Source organism: Poecile atricapillus, chromosome 1 (genome assembly GCF_030490865.1).
Source record: "Poecile atricapillus isolate bPoeAtr1 chromosome 1, bPoeAtr1.hap1, whole genome shotgun sequence".
Lineage (NCBI taxonomy): Eukaryota > Metazoa > Chordata > Aves > Passeriformes > Paridae > Poecile > Poecile atricapillus.
This window is the reverse complement of record NC_081249.1, coordinates 21284196-21309075: the sequence shown is the minus strand read 5'-3', so window position 1 is coordinate 21309075 and position 24880 is coordinate 21284196. Positions and strand designations below refer to the sequence as shown.

The following is a 24880-nucleotide window of genomic DNA, read 5'->3' as shown; positions in this document are numbered from 1 at the left end:
AGGAAATACATCTTGAACTGAGGGAGAATGGCGAACGTAAAACATGGCCCTATAATCCTCTGGGATCTGTGGGACTATTGCAATATTTAAAAAAAACAAAAAACAAACCAAACCAAAAAAAAATATTTTTTTTTACTCCTCCCAGCCCCGGGAGGTCACCTGAGTAGCTGCTGCCCACCAGGGGAAGAAGGGGATTTAGCAAGGACAAAAGATAAAGACAGGGAGGCTCCTTCTGACCAGGACTGTGTTCCAGCTTTATTCCAGAACGGTTCCAGGGTAAGAAAAGGGAGAATCTGGGCTGCCAGTGGATTTCGAACAGAGGGAAAGGGGGCGGGGGAAGGCAGGTTACAGCTAATGGCGGGAGGAGTGAGGGGGAAGGAGCCAACACACCACGGATCCAGAGGGGGGACAACAGGGAGAAACCATTTCTCGTAACATAATGCAATACAACAGTGAAAAAAATAAGGTGGAAGGGATCCTTTTTCAGCACATCTGATTTACAACACTGTAAGAGAGAATATCAGTTATTAATCAGGATAACTAGCTAGGAAAGATCCATATCGACTGAAGAACTTGTGAAGTGGTAAAAACCCCCTGAACATCCTCCATTCAAAAAGGATCACACTCGCTCCCTGAAGAATACAACTATTGTAATTAGAAAACAAAATCTAAGAGGCTTTGATCTTGTTAGATTTCTCAGTTTCTCTGAGTGAAAAAGAGCTGTTTCAAGATTTCACCAGAATTCCAGGACAGTTATTTTCACTGAATCAGAGACTTTAACTACAGCAGATCAGCATGAAAGAAGGTAATTTTTTTAATAGCATTATCTACTACTGCAATTCACGCTGGAAGTTATCCTCTGTACAACTGAGAATGCAAGTGGGTGAGGCACAGGTTACAAAGGTAACTTCTTTCAGTTTTACATGCAAAAATGCTATTCTAAGATCTGGAAGTCACGCAAGCTATCCTATATATTACTATCACAGTATGCAGAACCTCATGCATTTAGAAACAAATGCTGTTCTAAAACAAATCTAAGTTGCTTCACATCAGTATTTTTTTTTTTTTTTAAATTATCAAAAACAGTAATAAAATAATTCAATCCCTGTACATTATTCCTAATGTGATGCAATTTACATATTAATATAAATCTGGTGGTTTCTTCCTGAAGAGGCTTTCAAACAGTTAAAAAAGATTTGTTTTTCATTGCCTCAGGTTTTTCAGTTGTTTTTACATAAACAGTTGCAGATTTTAGCATTTGGGCATTGAGACTGGAAATCCTGAACTTAAGGTAGTCAATGTAATGTGAATGCTAAAATAACAAGATATGTCAATCTGAGCACATTACCCACTGCTTCCCATCAACTTCTCTCCTGTAGACTGATAGTAGAAAATCAGATCATTACAGCATGCCAAGACACTTTTAAATAAACCCTTGACAAAAGTTTCAAGAAAATATATTTATTCAATTTTGGAAGAGGAAGAAAACACAATAAATATAACAATTTTTACACCATTCTTTACAAGTTATTTTTGTATCACATTTCTGTTAAAAACTTCAGTAGTATTTAAAATTTTAAAAGAAAGCATTTAATTTTCACATTAAAAGAACTTTTAATATGAAAAAATACATGAGTGCAAATGTTTTATTTTCTCATGGCTAGTACTTAATTTTCAAGTTCTTTAGAACAGTGCAAGTTATATTTTAGATCAGTAACACTGTGAGCATCCAATTAATATGCAGAACTAATATGCAGAATTCTGTTAAGTGTATAATACAGACTGTAATTTTTCATGATGTAACATCAATTCTTCTCTGAAATAACACTGAAAAAGACTTTTCCAAATTTCTGTAATTATAACAACACAAGCTTTTTACAAATCCCACACTCAAATCCCCAGCTGAAGCAAAATGAATCTAAGTGGAACCCCCTCAAAACAAGACATCCACCAGGCACGTCCAGCTCCTGTTCTGACATGTTTCTACAGCTCCGTGGAGTGCAACTGATACTTTCGCAGCAGAAGCAGATGCAAGTCCATTGGGATTCTTATTTTCATGAACAGGAACTGGGGCAGCAATCCCTGAGATTCTCTAGGATGCCTGTAGCTGTGTTTTGACAGGCATCATGTTTTGCTAATTTTCTATGAGCCGTCTACTCAAACCAGTTTTCTTTCAATAAAAAGCGTACAGCATCGTCAAAGCCATTTTGGTACAACGATTCCATTTTCTCCTGGTCTGGTGGGAACAAAGCTTGATTAAGTCTTACTAGGTTGGCCAGAGACAGCTGCAACAGAGCAAGAAGCTGTAAATTAGTTTATTAATGCAACTTATCTAGATGTGACTGTCATCTGTGCTCTGTCATCAGTTTCATGGAGCATATGTAAAATGAAAAGTTCAGCATGGCTGTGTCTAAACCAGAATGAACCACATCCAGGGTCACTGCTGAGCAGCAGGACAAACTGGCACAAACAGAGTTAAACTCACAGCATCCAAGACAGACTGTCTGCCTGTAAAACAGTCCAAAGTTTCTGAAACACTTTAGCTTTGGAAACACTCCCAAAACTGTCTTGCAGAGTTAGCTGGCACAAGCCAAATTTGTGCAAGGAAATATTTAGACAACTTAGTAGTGCAAACAACCACATTCTTGGGAACACTCCCAGGCAATGTTTCAGATATGAGTATAAACGCAGCTTGTACTACCAACAAATTAAGAACTACTCAGCATCTTAAGTGGTCATTCTGATCATGTAAAAATATTTTGGAGCATTTTTCTTAAATAAAGACTTAAATTGTTTACAACAGATTAAAAATATAATTATATTTAATAATGTTTGGAACAATTTATTTATATAATTAATACTTAACCACATTATTATAAAGAATTTTGCAAAACAATATCAAAATCATCTTCATTAGTTGATGTAAGCAATTATTCAAATTCTGACATTAGGAGATGGAGAGACAGAAAACTGTTCACAAGCAGATGAACAATAGATAAATCAAGATGTACACCTCTTCAATACATCAGATTACAATATTGCTGAAATGAAATTATTCTTAGTAATAATTTTTACAGTTCTAAAAGCACAGGTGCTTCAATTCAAATAATTTAAAATGTTGCCAGGATTCTGCAGAAGTCTGCATGTGACCCCAGAAGTAATGTGACTGTGCAATTAAGTATCTATCTCTAAACTGAACTAATCACCAAGTCATTTTTCATCCTCTAGATACAAAATACAATCAAGTAATATACAATTATTGCATAAGTTTGCAAGATATATTAAACCAATAATCTTGTACTTTATGATCTTCAGCAAGCACTATCATGCTTAATATCTCTATGTGAAAAATGATAAAGATTGAAAAACTGGTCTAATTGAGAAAGGTATTACATAACACCAATTTTAGTGAAATTAAGAAAACATTAAAAACTGACTAGAAAAAAAGCTTTAAAAAGTACTTATTACTGTTAATCTTTCTTTCTAATGGAATATTGTTGACCACTAGGTCTATCACTATTCAATATTTTCTTTCAGCATGTTGAAGAAAGCAAACCTGTGTTTGTGAGCCAAAGATTGCAAAGACACATGTCAACAATGAAAATGAGGCAATAAAAATCAGTCTCATATTTCAACATACAGAAATATTTCTGCAACTTCTAATGAAACTTCTGGAAATGCATTGTAGTCAAAAATGTTCAAAAGCTCTCTCATGCAATGCAGTTACAAGTCACTGTATATACCATTTTAAATCTACAACTTAAAGTTGTATTTTAAATTAGTTAGAGCAATTGATTTCAGTCAGCATGTTCACAGCTGTCCTCTCCTGAGGCATTCCATTTTATTTTTTCTATATACATCTTGCCTAGTCAAAGATACAGATATGTAAAGCAAACCTAGTATTATTTACACTCAACAGCCTGTTATAATTTGATCTGTTTTGTACTAGATCAATGCTTTTCAAACTTTCTTCTTTATTCTGCTTTCCTTGTGTTTAAAGAACAGGTTAAGAAAAGGTTTAAACTCCATTTGCAAAACAGAAAATGCCGAAATTTTATGTAAGCTGACATATAAGCACAAAAGAGACAAATATGAACGCAACTGCAAAAGTACTTTTTAGTGTTTTTAAGTTAATAAACAAGCAACTTACCATCATATCTTGTTTTGCTAATTTAACATACAGGTCCACACGCCCTTTATCTTGTGGACAGATATCTAATCGACCACTGAAAGGGGAAATTGTCACAGTTCTTCCAAAAGGCAAGATAGGAAGGCCATTGGTAAGGCCACCATCAACCCACTTCTATGGGAAAAGAGAAATATTTTCAAAGTAACACAGTATGATTACTGTACAATATACAAAATGCAATACTTTATCCTTGCTGAGCCTGCCTCCTCCACTCCCAAGAAAACTTACAAGTTTCCCTCTAAGAATACAACAAATAAGCTTCAGTATGTTTCAAACATCAAAGAACTGAAAATGTGCACACAGAAATTTGAATCAATGAGCATTTGATATAATGTGCAAATTTGGGTGTAAGGTATTTATCAAACTACTTATAAGAGTTTTTAATTAATTAAAAAATAAAATGCCCCATATGGAATTTTTCTCAAGGTATGTACAGGTACTCTGACTGCAGATGCTAAACCATGCATGACTCCTCTCCTCTTCTGTGATTTTTCTTCCAGAGCCTCATTTCTTCTTACATACACTACACAAGCAGCAGCAGCTGGAAAGTGGAAGGTGAAGCTGGGAAGCAGATGAACAACTATGACATAAGAGGGAGCAGACCTGAGTCTGCTGCAGGAATTGAAAGTGAAGAATGAGATCTAGGGTCCAAACTCCATTCCAATATGAAAAGGACAGCTGTGACATCCCTTGTTAATGTATTTATACCTTCCAATTTCTTTCTGTGCTTACAGGCATAGCCCAAAATTCAACACTAGTCTGCTGGCTAGATGGATTCACTGATATCATATATGAGGTCTGTTGACCAGATGCATCTCACTGAACTTTACACATCTAAAGTCAATTAGTTATTCTGCACTTCCTTTATCAACAAGAGAGACAAAACTCTGCTAGCACGATTCACTTTATCCTAAAGTAGGTGTTTATATCTCATTCTAATTGTGCTGATAATGTGCTTCTGTCTTCACTAATAATAAAGGAAACAAACATTAACTATGTAAGATGTAGACTACTGCAGACTCGCAAAGCCAGGCAAGCTGAAATGCTGTAAGAAAAATAAGATTCACATCCAGGATATCATCCTCAAGTTACATTAACAAAAACCACTAGAAAGAAATGGCAAATTGTACTAGTACTCTTCAGCATCAATTAAGCAAAAGACTGCTTTCCTGATGTAAGTGATACTCTATGTGACCATCACAAATGGCAAAATAATGTTTTGCATCACAGTTCCTGAAAACACCACAGGAACTCAGTCACAAAAGTTTAAAAAACAAACATCAACAACGAAACAAAAAAAAATCCCAAAAGAAAAAAAAAAGCCTTCTCACAAAAAGTAAATTATTGGCTGTTGACAAGACACTAACTAGCTCTCGGTGTAGGTACTGCTATACAGAAAGCTTTAACTCTAGTTACAATGTTTGTTCTTCAGAAGCCCCTGAGATTCTCAGAGGTCCATCACTTATATAGATCCCTCTCAGCTGTGCTCTTTACTCTCACTTAAAGCAAATCTCATTTTAATTTTATACAGATTTCTCCCAGTGCCACATTTGACTCCTCCTGTTAACTCTGTACCTGGTGGTACATCGAGTTACTCTTTAATACATGGATACAAGGGGGTAGTGGTGGTATCTATCCATCCATCCCTCCATCCATCCATCCATCCATCCATCCATCCATCCATCCATCCATCCATCCATCCATCCATCCATCCATCCCTCCATCCATCCATGTATTTGTTTGCCTACAGTCCCCTCACCCCACTCTTGTTCACACTCAGATCAGTTTTATGCTCCTGATCTCAAAATATAAGCTACAAATATTAACATTTAGTAGTTTCTATGGCCCTTTTCATCCTGCTATTCCATTATGTGCTATAGCACCTGTCCCTTGACATTAGCTGATGTCAGTACCCACAATATACCTCTGAATTCCTTCACTCTGCAGAAACATCAAATTTCTCAATGAGGAATGAGATCATCTCACCTTAGAAAAAGAGGCAAAAAAAGAATAAAATTCCGGAATAATTTACAGCTGTCTTTCAGATTTCTCAAGCTCCCATTACAGCTTTTCTGTGAGTAAAGCTGCAACATACCAGAACACTTCTAGCACCAAGGCTTTTTTGTGTCTGTCTATAAATTTTATGTCTGTCTATATATGTCTGTCATAAATAGTAATTTATTATTGATATATGTGCAATGTTTCTTGGAGTACTAAGTGTCTTTTTGTTGCATTTCCTACAGTCAAAAGTATGGTGGAATCCCTGTGTAAGCCACGTCAAAGACACCATAACAAATGACATTACTGATGTTTTTCACAAGTATAACTTTATACTTTTAAAACTTAAAAGTTGTCAGATTTTTTAAAATTATGATCATTTGTTTTTTACCCTTTCCCCCTATGTACCTTCAATATTTACCTGAAAATTGAAACATTTACTAAGGCCTGGACAATGCTGTTAATTTAGTACTATTTTCTGTAGATTCTGTAGATTCTTTTCTTTTGAGCATTTGAGAGAAATGCTTTTCACTAAAAAATATTTTAGCTCTATAGTCCCTCACGTTTCCTAGTTGTAAAACATATAAAAAACACTTTTTTGCTGTAAAAAGACCAGTGAAGCACCAGTTTCTTCTAATCTCACCAATCAATTCTGCAATAATGCCTCTTTGCTGATGAGACAAATTCCTGGTAGCTTCTGAATGAACTTCACTAATGCTTTAGTACAACACAAAAACAGAGGAAGTTTTGAAATTACTTGCAATGAAAACCAAACCAGAAAACGACATTAAGGCTTCACCTAACAGAACCTACCCATTTATCAGCAGATGGTTTTCACAAAGCTATTCCATGACAACTACAATTCCACCAACTACAAATGCATCAGCAGACACAGGCAACTCCATCATCTGTGGATCTTTATCTGTCTTGAAAATTAACCTTGTCAGAGACTCAAAGGACATCAAGCCAAGTCAGAGAAAGATAATTTCACATGGAGCAAGTTTGCATTAGTGTTACTGGAAGCTTAGTTCCAGGATACTTGAAATCCCCAATCCTGACAACAAACCAGTCCAGTCAGGTTAAGGCCATTAACAGACTACAAATTCTCATACATCATCTTAGACTTCCTCTTAAGTCATAGTATTTTCCAGTTCATTAACCAGAAAACATACTATGAGCAGACTAATGTTCTGTCCATACTAACATGAAATTTAGCTTATTCATCCCAAGAGTCTAGCCTGCAGGCATGCGGGTATTTACAGGTAAACTAGCTAACCCCCTGTGAAGCCAAGTGTTTCCCAAAAAATACTCTTCCTAAAAATAAAACTTAAGTGCAATGTTTACCCCAGGGTTCAGTCTCTGTAGGCATATGGGCAGACTAGCAACATGTTTGACTAATTCAGCGAAAGTGCACCATACTCCCTTACTTACTGTGCAAAATGGTAGCTGGTAACAGCACAAGTAACACAGTGAAATACACTTTAGAAACAGTCCTCCAAGACCTGGTGATGTGTACAGGTGACACATGTAGCCCAGAGAAAATCCAGATCAACTATTCTAAAGTACAGATAAGGCCAGTAGTCTCAAGCAGCTAGTAGGAAGTAATCTTGATTCCACGCTGCCATAGACCCATGGCCTAAGGAATTTACCTCCTGAAACTAGGCTAAATGCAGACAGACAGAACCTGGTCTGTTACACGAAGCTTTCAGGAAACTTGGAATATGATGCTATATGATAGGTGACCTTGCAGAGCCAAATCCATATCCAATCCACCTTACTGGGTTGGTGCTTACATGTCTGGGCCATGACAGTACATGCTACATCTGGCTCTACAGTGTGTGCTTGGGGGCCCTGCTACACACCCACACATCCTTACTCACTACTCTAAACCAAAGAAATGCTTTGTGAGAACTCTCACCCAGATCTAAACATCTGGGACCAAAGAATGCAAGTCAGAAGCATGAACAGGCAATAGTTTTCTCAAAAAACACCCCCAAAAAACCTCCCCAATCCACAAATGCACTGCTTTATAGAGTCTGAGAAAAGTCACAGCAGACATGCAGAACTAATTATTCCAACAAATAACAATAAATGAAAGCAACCTCATCCCAGAAACTGCCTTTTCTGAATCTCACTAGAGGAGAGCAGCAAGAAGCTTTGGGAATGACAAGAGGCTTTCAAGTAAGAGAAGAACCAGTTGCCATGAAACTTTCATTGATTCAAGTTCTGAATGCAAAAATACTCAGCAATGAAAACTGTCCCCTAGAAAAAAGGCTGCAGTAAAATACTAGTATTATTACTTATTACTATTAAGGCTAAAAAAAAAAAAATCTAAAAAGGCTTAATTAAATATTACAATACCTATGCAAATTATAATAGAACTGTTCATCCAGTAAAATGGTTTCTAAGTAACTTTTGGACAAAGCTGTGAATCAACTTTTCAATTTCTTAATTGAAAGGGTACCACAAGAAATTTAATAATGACATTTTCTTCCCTTTAACTAATGGCAGAATGAACCTAAAACAGCCATATATTCCCTCTGAAATTGCACAAGCAATATATAGACTCAACAAAATCAACAAAATTCCAGACACGGGGAAGCTGCAAGCACTCTCCATTTAACTTAAGCAGTCAAACAATACTGATTTAAACCCTTCCAAAAATTCAGCTGCTGAATATTGCTGTATCTACAATTCTAAATCAGACAAGCTTTCTGATATAATGACTACCTAGCAGCAGATACATATGGTTTTGTGGGGCTTTTTGGCAGGGGGGGCTGTGAGGGTTATCAGGGTTCTACAGGCATCATTTGTATGAATGGGGAACTGAAGCATCATGTGTTCCTCATAAGGAAGAAATAGCCATTTTCATGCCTTAAAATTATTCTTAATGTGTTAATTTATTTATGTAAGAAAGACAAAAATGTTGTAGGAGCTAGATGAGTAAAGACACTGCAAAAAGGTTTTCTTTTAAGAAATACAAAATATAGTATTGAAGTTGCTTTCCCTTAAGATGAAATAAATGAAGAATATATAAAAAGGATGTTCATAGGTAATAAAAAATTACCTGTCCTTTAAATTCCACTGGCTTAATTCCTGCATACACTGGTATAAAACTACTTGCTAGCAGGACCTAGAGAGAAGAAAGCAGAATGAATAGAGGAAAAAAAATCAAAAATGTCAACAATGTAATTTAGAACCAATACATATATTCGTAAGTATTTACCAGTCAATGTATTAGTTGTACATAAATCCAGCATCATCTCAAAATGTCTTCTTGTTGTGGTATGTCAAAATGTGATTAACATTATTCAACAGGGTTTGTTTTTTTATGACTTGACAGTCACAACTCTCAAAACAAAATATCAAAAATTAACTCAATGATTAATGTCATTCAAGAGTATGAATTTAGTTTTGCACAATGTGAAGTAAATCTATGGTTTTCAAGAAATGAAATATGCCTATGATGAAAAAAAGCAGTATATCATTGAAGAAGAAGCTGACCAAGTCATTCTGTTAGCATATTAATATTGTGTTTACTTTTCTAATAAATCAGATTTTCAGTTTTAAAATTACCATGAACAACCTGGAAATTCATACATATATACCTTTACCAATGTTTGTATTTAATACATTAAAGTATTAACAAAACTATTTCCCCTATTGTAAGGCTCCATTCCTGTCTACAACTGCTCTTGATTTTTATTTTTTTTAGGCCAGGACACCTCTTCCATCATGTACAGGTTTGCACACACATATACCTTTCTATCCATTCATAGCAATACCTATGAGACTGTGGGTCTCTTCTGTACCTGTGAATCCATCCACATATACATGGATGTATATATATAAGCAATCAGTATACAGCATTTCCAGGAGAAGAGGTAAATGCACAGACTCGGCGCAGTATGTCAGAATTTTTCATACAGCTAAACAGGGGGAATATGCACATGCTTGTGTGGTGGCATGGATGACCAATCTGGGGAACAGAAGCAGGTCACAAACCGGTGCATACACCATAAACAGGTGCAGAAAAAACTCACAATCCACAGAGATTAGGAAAGAAAATTCCCGAGCTTTCTTGGCTGGAATTACATTTACTTTTACAAAATTTAAACAATTTCAGTATGAAGCCCATCTGCTCCCCTAACAAGTTTTAAGACTGTGTATGTATATAAAGTCTTCAACTTCCACTTTGAGAACTGCTTTCCTGCCTATTTCTCTTCCTAGTAACGTAGAGCTTTGTCTGAGCTCAAATAAAAAAATCTCTCAGTTTTCTAATGTGAAACTGAAGCTATTTCTCTACCAAACAGGTCTTTCGCTCCCAAAAGCTTAAGACAAAATTCCCAAGTTCTCAACATCAGCTTCTTCCCCAGCCCAGCACCTTTTCTCCTCTCAACTCCATCTCACTGACTTTGGCCCTTCCAAACTAAGAGAAATGCAGAAAGATTTAGTGAATGGAGTCAAAACCAGGTGACTCCTGCAAAGTTTGGGTTCTTCTCAAGAGGACTGAAGAAAGCAGTTGTTGTTCTTACAAAGTCACTTAGATCTCCCAAGTGAGGAGAGGCAGGACAAGTTTGAAGAACAAACACTCTCAGTATTTCCTACCACTAACAGACCACTGTGGACTTCTAGGCACTGCCTTACTTTCCCAGAGTAAATATACCAGTGTTCTTGGTCCCTCACACAGAAATCATGCCTCTCTTCCCCATCACCTCCAGTTTAAGAACTGCAAGTCTAGGAATGCTGATACAAAGATGATTGTCTTCACATATGGGAAGACTATTTCAAAAGTGGGAAATTATTACCTGCCTTTCCAAGTCCACCGGGAATAAGACAAAAGTTTAACATTATAGCAACACACATTCAGTTTAGCCATTATGAAAAACTTTGGAACCATAAGACTTGTTTGTTAAGCATTGAAACCAAATCTGCACGAAGTTGAAAGATTTCTGGCAAGAGGTACAGACGTTTTGCTGTTTATAAAACAATCTGCCCAGCAGTACTACTATCCATGCCTTGGATGTAGGTCATGCCTAGGCATGATGCAATAAAATAACCTAACAAGCTCTACCCTCCCTGCTCCTGTGGCACCCACCAGCATTCAGAGAGAGGCAGAGCTGCAGGCATATACACAAAAACAGGTATTAGGAGTTGGACTGAAAGATCAGACAATATAAATGCATTCCAATGAGCAGTTATGTGTAATTTTAATACTATTATTCCAACCCACCCTACTGCTACCATAGATAACAAAAGAAGAGAACAGAAATGGCTAAATCAATGAAAAAACTGTTGAAATACTAGTAAAATGTACGTATTTCCAAGGTCATACTGAGATTTCTAATTGTCCCCAGGTTATAAGATTTCATTGCAAAAGCACATAAAGAATAAAAATCTCCATTCTTGCTACCATTTCATACTATAGCTAGAAATAACAGTGCATAACTTGAGATAAACTTTTTATATCATTTTATTTGCATGACTAAGTCCTGTAAATTTTGAGGACTGTCCATGTAGAATACAATAGGGTCAAAATTTTAAAAAATATACTTTAAAAGCAAATTCCCAATGCACACTTTGTGGTTTTGTTAACAAGTGTCAATTCTTTTAAAGTGATAACGATAAAGAATCTCTTATTTTCTCTAAGCAATCCACAAGGATAGAGAAAGAAAGAATTCCTTCTTATTCTATTTCTTCCTTTATTCTGCTATAGCTTATTATGTCTTCCACTAAGATACAATCAATTACTAGAAAGGACATCTGCTTCACATGCATCTGAATTGCTTCTACCATCTCATATCATCTTATGCATACAATTCCGATCCAAATTTAAAACATGGCATTCAGTGAAGAGAAGGGCAGTGAAAGATATACTTTCCAGCTACAGTTAAAATGCAGCTTATATACAGTACTTAGCATTAACTATTAACCACAAGCACCTATAGGAATTGTTCCAATTTTTTTAAGCTTCCTTTACTTTCTTTTGTGATGAAACATAATGATATCAGGGAAGTAAGAGATGCAAACATTTTTACAACATATTAACATTCTCTACTGTTCTCATATACTGCAACTGCAATTAGTTAGCTGTTGCTTTTAGAAACACTTTGCCAACAAGGTAGAACTTGAATAACCAATGAAGGAAACACACACAAACACCAAATAAATTTCAGTAAAATTTGTGAAGCTATAGGATCAAATTCTGCTTTAAACATTGTTTATATTATGGTTGTAGCACCACTAGAAGTGGTTACCTGAATAAACCAGTAATTTTACTGCACAATTAATAATACACTCTCAAGCCTTGAAGAAACTCCTGTCATGTTCAACATGATTACCTTAATGAGATCCTCCCTGGAGGCAAAATCTGAAACCAAGTGATTTTCCCCACTCTTTGAGTTAGTGACTGACACATAGAGCCGGTTCTCAGCTATCTTGTGAACATCAGAAGGAAGAATAGACTCTATGCCCTCCCTAGAGGAAAGAAAATGCTCAGCATTACTCACCACTATTATTTCAAAACCTTGCAAATGCATTCGGGGTGAGCACCCCACAGCACAGAAGAAATATGCACCCTCTCCATTTGCATTTGGAGAGTTCTTTAACACAAAAATGATCTTACAGAAGCATTAAGATAGGTACCTAAGTGTTTTCATAAAATCATAACCAGGTGTTACAGCACCAAAGTTCAATCTTCTGACTTCCTCTGCAAATCCATAGGCAAAGTGCTTACATTTCTGGAAATGAAAAGCATTAACCATTAAGAATGTTTAAGTGATGGGAAGCATGTTTAACTGCAGTACCTAAAATATACTAGAGGTTAAAGTTTTAATAAGAGTTAATAGATCAAACTGAAGGAATTTCCTATATGTGCTTGGTTTGTAACAAGACATGCATAACAAAATGTTGATCCTTTCCTAAGAATTCATTTGTAAGAAAAAACAAAAAATCCCTAATTTAAAAAAAAATAAATTATAAACCCTGAGGCTGCCACTTCAACAACCAAGGAAAGTTAAAGGCTATTTTTCTATATACTACCACTGTTAAATAATCAGTTTCCTAGATCATGCCATTACAAGAAAAATAATTTAAATTCTAAAGGCACCTTTTATTTTAAGGTCTACTTTAGAACCTAAACCGGACACAAGTATCTTTAGATGCTTATAAGCAATAACAAAGACATAAAATTAAAACAATTTCTTCTCACTAATGCAAAAAACAAGCTACTAGCAAATACACATATTTAATTAATAAAATATAATGGAAGTATTTAATGAATTAAAAACCATGATGGATGACACAAAAAGAAAATACACTGCAGAACACCAGGCAACAGATTCCTGCACAGAGAAACCTTTTACACAAGCTGAAATGCCTAGCATTAATGACTGCAGAAAAACAGCTTGAAGTGTGAGTCATAAGAACTCCAAAGGGACAGTAAAGAAATTGGTATAATTTATTTTTCACCCATAAGATGCTGAAACAATGAATTATGATCCTGAGTGCTTAAGACTCACTATTCAATATTTGTAATCCTTTTTTTATCCTTTCATGCAGGCTTTTCTAATGATTTTAGGGACTTTGTAAAAAAACTGAATTCAATTTTATGCAACCTTCTGAAATTGGTACTTTATAAATTTACTCACATTCACCTATATAACCACATGAATAAAAGATAGTTTGGGTTTCCTGGATTATTAGGTCTGTGCATAAAGAAGAAGCATGTTGCTAGTAACAAAATAAATGGTAGAGTGACTATGGAAAGTATAGGGGAAGAAAAAAAAGAGACATGAATGTATCCCACTGAGGAGGAGGATACCGAATCTACTGAACGGAAAACAAGGAAGGAGGTGGGGTGAGGATTAACATGAGATCAGAGCCAGCTAACTGAAGGAATTAAACTTCCTCACATCACTTGTATGACAAAGCTGTCATCTAAGCAAAAGATAGAAATGTAGCTCTTGCACCCACTTTCTTTATATGGCCTTTGAATAAATGTATCAGAAAGTTCACTGAGAGGTTCATACTTCTTAAAGAAACAATTATTTGTGCTACTTAGCCTCACTTTGGTTAGATTGGCACCTTTACGCCACAAGATACGTGCCATTGCCAGCTGGAAGCCAATTAAAATATATAAGGCACATCCAGACACTTCTCTCTATAAATGCAGAAGAAATCCATAAAACGCTACACAGAAGCACCTCAGAACTACTACCTCTGTATAATATATATATAATATATATGTAAGATGCTTAAGGTAATGGGGAGCTAAGAGTACCAAACTAGGGAAATGATAGAAAACTACTTTCCATGTTACAGGTGATAAGAATGGACTGGACCTAGACTCTCAATTTTTGCTCTCAAAAGGGACAACTTCTTACAGCTATGAATTGTGTTAGAATCTGAGTGCTAGAAGCTTTAAATAATACATCTACCCTTTAATTAATGATGGAGGCCATGTTTAGAAATTGTAACTGCTTGTATTGAGTTAAGCAGACTTTCTATCAAACATGACCAAGGTTATTTTAAAATAAATAGTTATTTATCCATAACTAAATAAGCCTACTTAGAATTCTCAAGTCTCACGCCTTTACAGTGACAAAAATCCAATATATGACAGGAAAACATTTGGAAACAGTCGTAGAACAACAACAGTCAAAACAATAAATCTTCAGTGTTACATTCTCTCCAAGATAAGGAAAGCTTGCATTACAGCTTGGAGACTAGGAGATGCAGAAAGTCCTAATTATGGCTTATCCAACATTGCCATCTCTGGAGGCAGAGATTGCCAGAGGGAGGGGGAAGAAAAAAATAATTAACTGATTAGGAGCTACATTTCAGGTTATAAAGTTTCAAGCTAAAAAAGCAGTAAAGATAATAGTATTATTATCTTGATATGGAAAGTTAATTCTATTCAGTACAGAACACTGCTTTTACTTAAATTTAATGAGAATTAGAATTATTCCCACTGACAAAAGAACTCTCAATTTTCCACTTAAACAATATAACAGAATAACTAAAAAGTACACAAAAATGAAAGGACTAGAAAGTTCATGAATCTTTCTTTAGTCTGCAATATTATGACAAATTTTCAAGGAAAAATACAACAGACTCAATGTTATATAGACTTAGTTTCCACAAACAAAAAATAAAAACTTAGAAAGATCTTTGTAAGTTGGACCACGCTGAGAACAAGGGCTCATACCCAGGGTCTGCAATAAGCAGAAAAATTTCCTTAGGCTAACAAAGGGCTGCCATGCTCACCACAGAGGAAATTAAAGTCAGAGGTACATATTATACCAGGCAAACTTGAAACTGAACTATCAGTCAGAGGTGACAAAAGGGGAGTAATGCCTGCACAAAATACAATGAGGTTCTCTGCACAACAGAGCGGCAGTTGCCTAATACCAAGTAATATAAAGAATGCTTTCAGGGGAGTGGGGTGGGGGAAAGAAGCCAAGGAAAAACCTACTGCTGAAAGCAACAGAAATATAGTTAATGCTGCAAACTGAGCTCATATCCCAGCAGAAACAATCAACAAACAAACAGAAAGATCAGTGGCAAAGTGGGGTTTGGCTGGGACTATTATTTGAATCAAATTAAGTGAAATAAGTAAGGTCTAGAGGAAGTTATCAAATGCTCACTCGGAATGAAACATAAGTGTAACTTCAACCAAAAGTCTAACAGTCTGTTTTCCCCACAATAATTTAAAAAATTCAAGAAATACTAACATTTGGCAATGTCTGGTCCTCTACATTTATTAAGGCGAATTCACTACAGACAGCTCAGGAGGGCAAAGCAGCCTTAATCTGGGGAAAACCAAGGAAACAGACACCAAAAAAACTCCTTATGCTCCCCACGGAATCTGTAACATTGTAATCACTGAATACAACATGATGTCTCTGCATTACACCACATCCAGGGTGAGAAAGGAGTGGCATCTCTGGAGATGAAACCACCTAAACACATGTCAGAACAGAATGCTGTGAGGGTTAATTCTACTGGGTGCTCTTAAGGCATGGGCTACACTGAGACTAAAGGAGATGCAAAAGCCTTTAATGCTGTGCAATGGAGCACAGGCAGCAAGAAAAAGATCTGAGCAGGTGGGAGCTGTTTATGAAGACACACTCTATCTACCATTTCCATCTCCTTTTAGAAAAGGTTAAACAGGTGGTGCTACGCTAAGCTTATCTCTAGCCAACAGAACAATGATTTACTTTGTAATGTACCATCATTAAGTAAATATACATTTTGGTATATTAAAGTATACCTGTTGCCTAAAAATCAAGATTCACACAAATGAGATTTGTATTTGTACATACAGCTTAAAACATGAGGTTCATATGAAATATTTTTATTATTAACATTTTTTCTCATGAGTCACAGATGTGGTTAACGAAAACATGATACAAGAGTCCTGTTCCTAGCAAGTAACAAGAAAAAAAACAAGACAAAAAACATTTTAATAAACTTAATGGAAGATGATTATATAAAAAAAAGTCCTTTGAAAATTATCATGGCCTATACCTACGAGTTTATTAATTTACCTCTATATTTTCTGGCACTGCTAACAAGACAGCGGCAGCCAGAGATCCCGCAGAAGCTCCCGCAAAAGCTTTCACATCTCTCAGTAACTTCTTACCATGCCTGTGAAAAGCAGCTGCTGCCCCCAAGTGGTAAATGCCCAGAAAGCCACAAGCTGCAAAGGACAGGTTGATGTGTTTCATTTGGGCTGTGGAAATAGCATGTCACAGTGAGAAAAAATTTGTCTTGCAATATACTTTTTTTTTTTTTTATAACATACTCTAACTACACAAAAATCCACAAGATAGTTGAGGACAGTAAAAGCTTTTGATTACCAAATACATCAAAAAATTTGCAGTTAGTTTAGTACCTCCAAAACTGAAAGCAACTTCAAAATAATCCTTGGTACAAATCCCTTTTTAAATAAATCAAAATTACATACCTTTATATACAACGTGACTACATATTTTCATCTGATTTGTCGAAGAGTATCTACACAAAAGTGATTGAAGAATACCTTTCAAGAACAAACCTTGTTTAACATCTTTATCAAAAAATCAAATTAATTAAAAAACTGCTGATTACTGTCTCATCATGTGGTGACAGGACTGGGAAAATGGATTCAAACTCAGAGAAAGTTAAGATTGGATATTAGGAAAAAATTCTTTACTGTGAGGGTGGTGAGGCACTGAAACAGGTTGCCCAGAGATGCTGTGGATACCCCATCTTTGTCAGTGCTCATGGCCAGGCTGCATGGAGCTCTGAGCAACCTGGCCTAGTGGGAGGTGTCCCTGCCCACGGCAGGGGAGTTGGAAAGAGATGATATTTAAGGTGCCTCACAGCCCAGGGCACTCTGTGACACAAGCAGAGCCTTGAATCCATTATAATTCGCTAAGAGAGGGATTTTTTTCTGTCATCTTTGAAACTCATTTCCTTACTAGTATTATTAACAGACCAATTTTTAAAGTAATTACTAGTTTAAAAAGGATAAACACAAAACATATTATTGCTACTATTAAAAGGAATTTAAAAAAATCCCGAAGTAAAATATAAAGCACTAAATGTAGGAAAACACATACACTCCAAAGGTGACTAGGGTAGAAATTTAAAATTAACAAAAAAACCCCAACAAATGGGAAGCACAAGTTCAGATTATTATGGATAGTTAATTAAATAAACAAAATAGAATGCTGCAGAATTTATTAGCTCTTCTGTTTCTTTAAGTAACTACATCATAAAAGCAAAGTATTCTGCAGGTTGTATCTTACAGATGTAAGAGATATTGTACACATTATCTTATTATTGAATTAAAAATAACCTTCTACTGTACTTGGGTAGATCTCAATATGAACGGGAACGGAAGACAGAAACTATTCTATCAGTCCCAATGGAGGCAAACATATACAGCACCACATTTTTGTCAAAGGTACCTCTTCATCTGATATGGAAAGGGCAGGAAAGATGAAGACAAGAAAAAAGTTTCAAAACCATTAGATAAGACACGCTAAACCCAACTGCTTTACCCACAGCATGATTAAAATCAGACCTAATAATCTGACCAGGTTTGCTATTTTCCTCAGAGAGAGCATCTCACAGTGCCAGGGAACACAAGTCAGTCTGCTAAAACACATAGTTTATCAATTGTGCTGGAAAGGCTTCCATATCCAGTTGTAAGTAAAAATACCTGTAACAAATCTAACACATTTGTACTCACAGAAAGTACTACAGGTTGGCTCTTGCTGTGACAGTATGAGAGAAAGGTAACTTTCTGAATGAAGCAACTGATATATTGATTTACTATTTTTGAAAAAAAGGATCTTTTAATTTAAAGAAAAGTCAGTGTACTGAATAGAAGGTAAAAAAACTTTACTCAAGATGTTACTGGTAAACAATCAACACAACTCTACTTTGTTTTAGCTTTCTTCCACTCTATTAAAAAAAAAAATACAGTCTTTGAAGCATAATGTCACAATGTGCTTCCTTTCAGGATAGTTAAACTCCTGGGAGTTTAACCAGCTGCTACAACTTTGCTTCTACAAATTAGGAGCAAAGATGCAGTTGCATCACAGGCCACTTTGACAAAAAGGTGAAGCTGGTCAAAGCAACTGCATTCTTACATAGGAATGGAAGACTCAACTCCCATTTCTGTGCAAAACAGATCTCAAGATCAAGACACTACTAATATGAAGCACTATATAAAATAAATACTTTTACATAGCTGATTGGTCAAAAAGTACACAAAGTGCGTGTTCAAAAATCCAAAGAATTACGTCTAAGGGATCTGTGAAAATGTAACTAAGAAATGCAACTGTAATAAGGTTATGTAAATCAAAATAAGTATATGGAAGCTTATGGACATGTATACACACATTTAAACCCTCTACAAGGCTCATACTCCAAAAAGTATCTCTCTCTGATAGAAAATAATTAAATGTTCACAAATAAAAAAAAAATATGAGAACCACAAAGAGTGTCTAAAGCTACAGTAAAAAAACTTTACATTATTTTTTTTTTAAAAAAAGAAAAATTCCCTACAAATGTGGAAGAAAAATCACACTTCATTATATAAAGGGCTGGTACATTTTCTCTAAAGCAAGAACAGAAAAGGAGGCTATGTGAACTGAGGAAACTACTTGAATCTCAGAGCAAAAACTACTGAACATACCTGACTAAAGTCAGATATCCATACCTCCTCTTACACATATTCATAAGGCAATTGTAGTTTCTTAGATAAACTTTAGTCCTATCTAATTATCAGCTACTGGGAGTAACCACTATTCTCTTCAGAGTGTCTGGATACGTGGAATTCACTCTTTCACATGAGATAATTTGCTAACGCTTAGACCCCACACTTTTCTGCCTCCTTCATTTTCCTACCCAAAAGACAGAAAAAGAGATTATTGAATGAGTATTCACATCAGTTACTTGACTGACAAAAGAATTCAGTGAGAGAAAAACACACAGGAAGAAAAAAAAGTGCTAAGATTTCAGGTAAAGGAATACTGTTCAAGAATGCTGCTAGTCTCACACCCTGTGAAGAATAGACTAATTTCAAATCCTAGAAGATTAAATTAACACAATGTAAAAATAAAGTAACTTTTTATTTTCAGTGAACAGAAGTACTTGACCAACTGGATTGGCATGGCATGCAATACAACACTGTTTTACAGATTCCCCAAGAGAACCTCAAATTAAGGGTAGCAATAGCATAGCTGTGTTAGCCAGACACTGTATTTCTATTAATTAGGATCAATTCCCAGGTATACATTAAGTATTTGTCATATACACAAAATATTTTAAAATTTCTCAGTACAATATTTAATTGGCAGATGACATTCATGCTCAAATGACAGATCCACTGGTTACATCCAGCTGCATGACTGAGAAATGGGGTATGCACATACATCTATCAACCCTCTAAGTGGGTAAATAATGAGAAGGAAAAATCACTGAATCATAGAATCATTCAAGTGACTTCTTGCCCAACCTTCTTATGCTTAAAACAGGGTCAGCTATCAGATCAAACTTGGTCATTCAGGGTTTTACTCAGTTGTTAACTTGAAAATCTTGTAATGTTTAGCTCCTAAGTGATACCTAGCATTTGTCTGTTGCTAGATGAAACAATCAGATCTTCTTTCATTTGTTTAGAATATTAAAATCAGTAGAGTATTGCAAATACTCAGCATCACAGAGAAGAAACAGAACATTAATATCTTCAATCAGTACTATGCATCCACCTGCAGGAAAGTGGATGGAACTGAGGCCTCCTCAACAAATCTGTAAAAAAGCACAACTTACTAAGGATGCAGATGACAAAGATGAAACAGACAAGGATAGTGGTTCTATAAGGAACTACTGTTTCATAGATACAGTTAACCAATGTTGTTTCACCTTGCAAAAAAAATCTCCGAATAAGAATAAAAGATACAAAAGCATTTGTTAGATAAATGTCTTGGAAAATCAGAAAGGCAAGTAATAGGAAAAAGGACATTTTAAAAAGAATTCTTGCAAATATCACGGCATCAATCGATTTTACAATTGTGTATTTCAGACGAAGTATGATTCAAAAATGTCTTTTGCTTTGATGATCTGTAGTTAGCTGCTTTTTGATCAAGAAAGTACAGTATGATTATAAAAACTCCGAAGAAAAATTAGAGAGGAATTTAATTAAGTATACATTATGACTATTCCCTGACAATTTCTTACAGAGTAACAGAAATAGGGCATAGTCATATGTGGACAAAAACCACTTCCTTCAGCTGCCAGAGCAGAGAGCAGAAATCCTGCTATCTTAGAAACAATATGAAACACCTGTTACACGAGACGTCAAAACAATTAGAGAGTTTAACATAAGTTGTGACTATTAAGGATATTAACACCTAAAACCACAAAGCTGTCAAAAATGGCATGTCTTAAAAAAATGCTTCAAAAAACTGTGAAGGTGCACAAGTACATTTCAGCTAGACAGTGTACATAAGTAGAGATGTGATATAAACAAGACAGAGCAAACACTTCTGACCCTGCTTTTGAAAATATTTTGTTATCTTACATGATTGGCAAAATTCAAAATATAAAGATTTCAACTGGCCAAAGGGATAGAAATGCTTCTGTTGTCTACAAGAGTAAAAACAGAAGCATAAGAAAAGATATGTACAAGAGGACTGCTGGGGCTGTTCAGTTTCATTATTTTGCAGATAATGCAGGAGCATTCAGGAATAAACATAGACCTAACAGTTTCTTTTAAAAGATTATCACACCTGCAGGAAAAAAAAATAAAAAAAATAATGGCGATTAAAAATCTTCTGGGGGTTGGGGACATTTCTGTTTACTCAGCAGTATCTCATCCATTTTGTAATGCATACATCCAAGAGAATGTATGTAAGGGAACAAGGCTGTACAGAAAAATTATAATACAGTACCATACAGCTTTCTGAGGACAGGTACTATCTTCCTGATTGTCAGGCATATGAAATAGCACAACAGTTTCTCATAGGACTGTTTCCTGAGCAATGTAATTGCATAAACATTGTACCATCTAAGGTCTTAACCTGTCATAACTAGCTCCTTGTCATTCCACTTGTAAACAAAAGCTGAAAATGCCCAAAGCAACTGAGTACCAACACCTATACAAACAAAATCTAAATATACATAGAATGCAAATGACCAAGCACCCTGAGGCACAGGAGCTAAAATGTATGATGCATAACAGCACAACTGAGCATAAGTTATTAGCAAAGAGTGACAAAACAAGCAAAGTCACAGAAAAAACTGTTTAGCTCGGCAGCACTGCTAAAATAAAGGTCATAAAGGTAACTACTAATTTACCTGAATCAAAAATCACCACTGACACAGAAATGTTTGTTTTTCCACATTCCTGATGGGGAAAAAAGTGCGCTAGCGTAACAATTCACAGCCTTCGGTGAACATAAGAGTTTGACGAAGTTGAAGGAAAAAAATTGTAAGTACATAATCTAACCAGCCCTTAAGAACTCTAAGAAAATCATGAGTCTTTGCAAACTATAACATTTGTACATAATCCCCTTAAAATAAAAAAAAAAAAAAAGAAATGCATCACAAGATACAAAACTTTCAAATTAAGATTCTAGACTTTGATCCTTAAAATGTCAACATATGGCAGGGAAGGCTGACTTCTCCAGGAGAGGGTGGCAAAAGGTTCGATACCTTGTAATGTATGTTGTCTTCCATCACATACTCCACTGGGACTTTTTCCAACAGCTATTTTGGTTCCCTCTGCACTAGTAGCCATTCTTCTACCAACTACTGATTGTTTATCATTTAGTTTGGAAACCTACAATCAGAGAGTCATACATATTACTATTAAAAACAACAGCAATATGACATTTGACAATAATTGTTAAGCCATCTAGATGAATTTCACAATTGCTTAGCTGCCACAAAACAAGTTTAAACCTCAATGTTCCACAGCTTATGCCACAGCAATCTACAGTTTAAAAATGAATTTAACTACCTGCTGAAAAACACTGCCATTTGGATATGCCAGTGTCCAAAACGAGCTTTAGTTTGTGTCATTTACCACTACTTTTATTTAAATCTACAGATTTTTTTATAATCAAACTCTTGTTTTTATCCTCCCTTACCAATCCATTTCCCCCAGACCCTGTAATGTGCAACACTGCATCTGTAAGTAATTTTTCATAAAATTCTGGTCCTATTCTTCACTTAATGATTGTCACTCTAACTAATCAGCCTGTCAGTTATCCTGTACTACTGTCTGAAGAACAGTTTGAAGAAAATTAACTTTTCTCCCCAACTTAGAACTATCAGACTCAAAAATTCACTCTGAAACACCAGTACTCCAGCACTTATTGCTGCCTGCCCTTTGCCTTGATAAACCAAAGGCATCTTCAATTCATGAGTAATGCTGAAAAATCAAAAGTTTAGCTCTGTAGAGCCTAAAATAAATTATTTTATCACTGTATTTATGAAAATTACTTATATCTTTAGAGAAACATAAAAATACTTACTTGGAATTTAACTCTGTTATGTGGCACTCTTATAGCACAATAGCTTGGAATTCCAATCCAGAACTGCTGAGTTTTGGGGAACATGCAACTACAGAATTTGCCTTCTTTCATCTGGAGCAACAGTATTTGAGCACTAAAAAGCTTTTTGGCAGTCCACATTTCAGTAAAAGCGATCTCTGGATCCAGATGATCTGGTAATCAAATTGATACTTGCAGAAGCTGTTTTACCATGAAGTTACAAAGGAAGCATCAACAGGTGAGCTTGGACACCATAAAAGCATAAGGCAGTAACTTTCTTTTAAGCATTACCTGTTTAAACGACATTATGAAAAAAAGAAAAAGTAGTTAAAAGGTTCACATCAAGGCTCTGATATTGGAACAAGGCCTTCCTCACACCCATCCAACCCAAAAACACAGAGGCATTAACAACTGATTCACTTGACAATTAAACACTTTTGTTCAGTAGCTCCTCTCTCTTTCCCTCTCACCAGCCCACATCTGGTACCGCGTTGCTCACCACTGGTTATAAAGTCAATTTTTCATCTCACAGACAGAAAGAACTAAAACTGTTAATAACAGAGAAGCCCAAAGGAATAAACTGCCCCTTAAGATTAACAAAGTGAATACACCGCTCCTTTTACCTCAGCTGAAAATTGTGGATGCAGTGATCCAGCAACTTCAAACAACTTGTTCACTTAAATCAAGTGCCGATGTTAAAATCGCAGTAAGACACTCCAGCATGCTGGCTGGTACAAGGCAAGCCTCGTCATCTTCTCTAAGATAGCACAGGGGTTACTCACACACCCAGTGGAAGCCTAGTTTACACCTTGACCATTAAGAAGAATGTATGGAATTATGCTCGTTCAGGCGAAAAGCAGGTTCCTGCCTGACCACGACTGCAAACAACCCCACCGTGACCCTGTGGGGGCGAGGTCTCAGCGGAACACCGCCAACTTCCGACTTAATCCCAACCGAGTGAGTGAAAGGTGTTCTGTTTCATCTCGTGCGCCATGAGATCAGGCCTACGGTGCGACTGGATTTTTCCTACCTCCACTTTTGTTCAGCAAACAACCAAAACAAACGAGCAAAACAGCCGAAACGGCGAGGCAAGTTTTTTAAAGCTAGTAAACACAGAATGTGAAGTGACAACCACGGGGCGCGCAACGCCAAAGTGCAGCCACTGCGCCTTCTAACCTCAGACACTTACAGCAAGCGGGCGATTCCTAGGCGGGACACGGCCCTGCAGAGGTCAGCCACCTCAACCCCGTCCCGATCGCCCGCTGCCTCCCCGCAGGCCTCCCGCGAGGGCTAACGCGGCCTCCGCGAGGCAGCGGCGGCACTGTGCCCGCCTCAGCCCCAGCTGCCCACAGCAGCCCCCGCGGCAGCCCCCGCGACAGTGCCCGCAGCGCTGGACCGCGGCCGGGACCGGGAGGCGGCGGCGGGTCCAGCCCGGCCCCCCCGCGCGCCTGCGCGGCTCGGCCCGGCAGCGCTGGGAGGAGCGGCGGGGCCGCGGCCGGGGAGGCGGCATGGCCCCGCCTTCTCCATCCGATCAGCGGCGCCGGGTGTGCGGGCGGGCCCGCCCGGCCCCTCCGGGGGTTGTCGCTGCTGTCGTGTGGGCGGCTGTCCTCACCCTCAGCACCGCCCAAGTGTGGCGAGCAGC

The 24880-nt window shown here is 36.7% G+C and overlaps 1 protein-coding gene across 4 annotated transcripts; it reads right to left on the bottom strand.

The window, feature by feature from the left end:
- Positions 1-1443: 1443 nt before the first annotated feature.
- On the bottom strand, positions 1444-24692 carry PNPLA4 (patatin like phospholipase domain containing 4). 4 transcript variants are annotated; one of them, XM_058850427.1, is made up of 9 exons: positions 24428-24692; positions 23221-23529; positions 22397-22523; positions 16738-16922; positions 12833-12927; positions 12529-12664; positions 9255-9320; positions 4151-4300; positions 1444-2303 (listed from the first exon to the last, which is right to left on the bottom strand). In XM_058850427.1, the coding sequence occupies exons 2-9, from the start codon at positions 23377-23379 to the stop codon at positions 2154-2156; spliced, it is 1068 nt and encodes a 355-aa protein (XP_058706410.1). In that variant the 5' UTR covers positions 23380-23529; positions 24428-24692; the 3' UTR covers positions 1444-2153. The 4 variants fall into 4 exon arrangements, with proteins under 4 accessions (XP_058706410.1, XP_058706402.1, XP_058706428.1 ...); XM_058850419.1 differs by having other exon boundaries at positions 1445-2303; positions 4151-4303; positions 24428-24691; XM_058850445.1 differs by having other exon boundaries at positions 1446-2236; positions 4151-4303; positions 24428-24690.
- Positions 24693-24880: the final 188 nt, after the last annotated feature.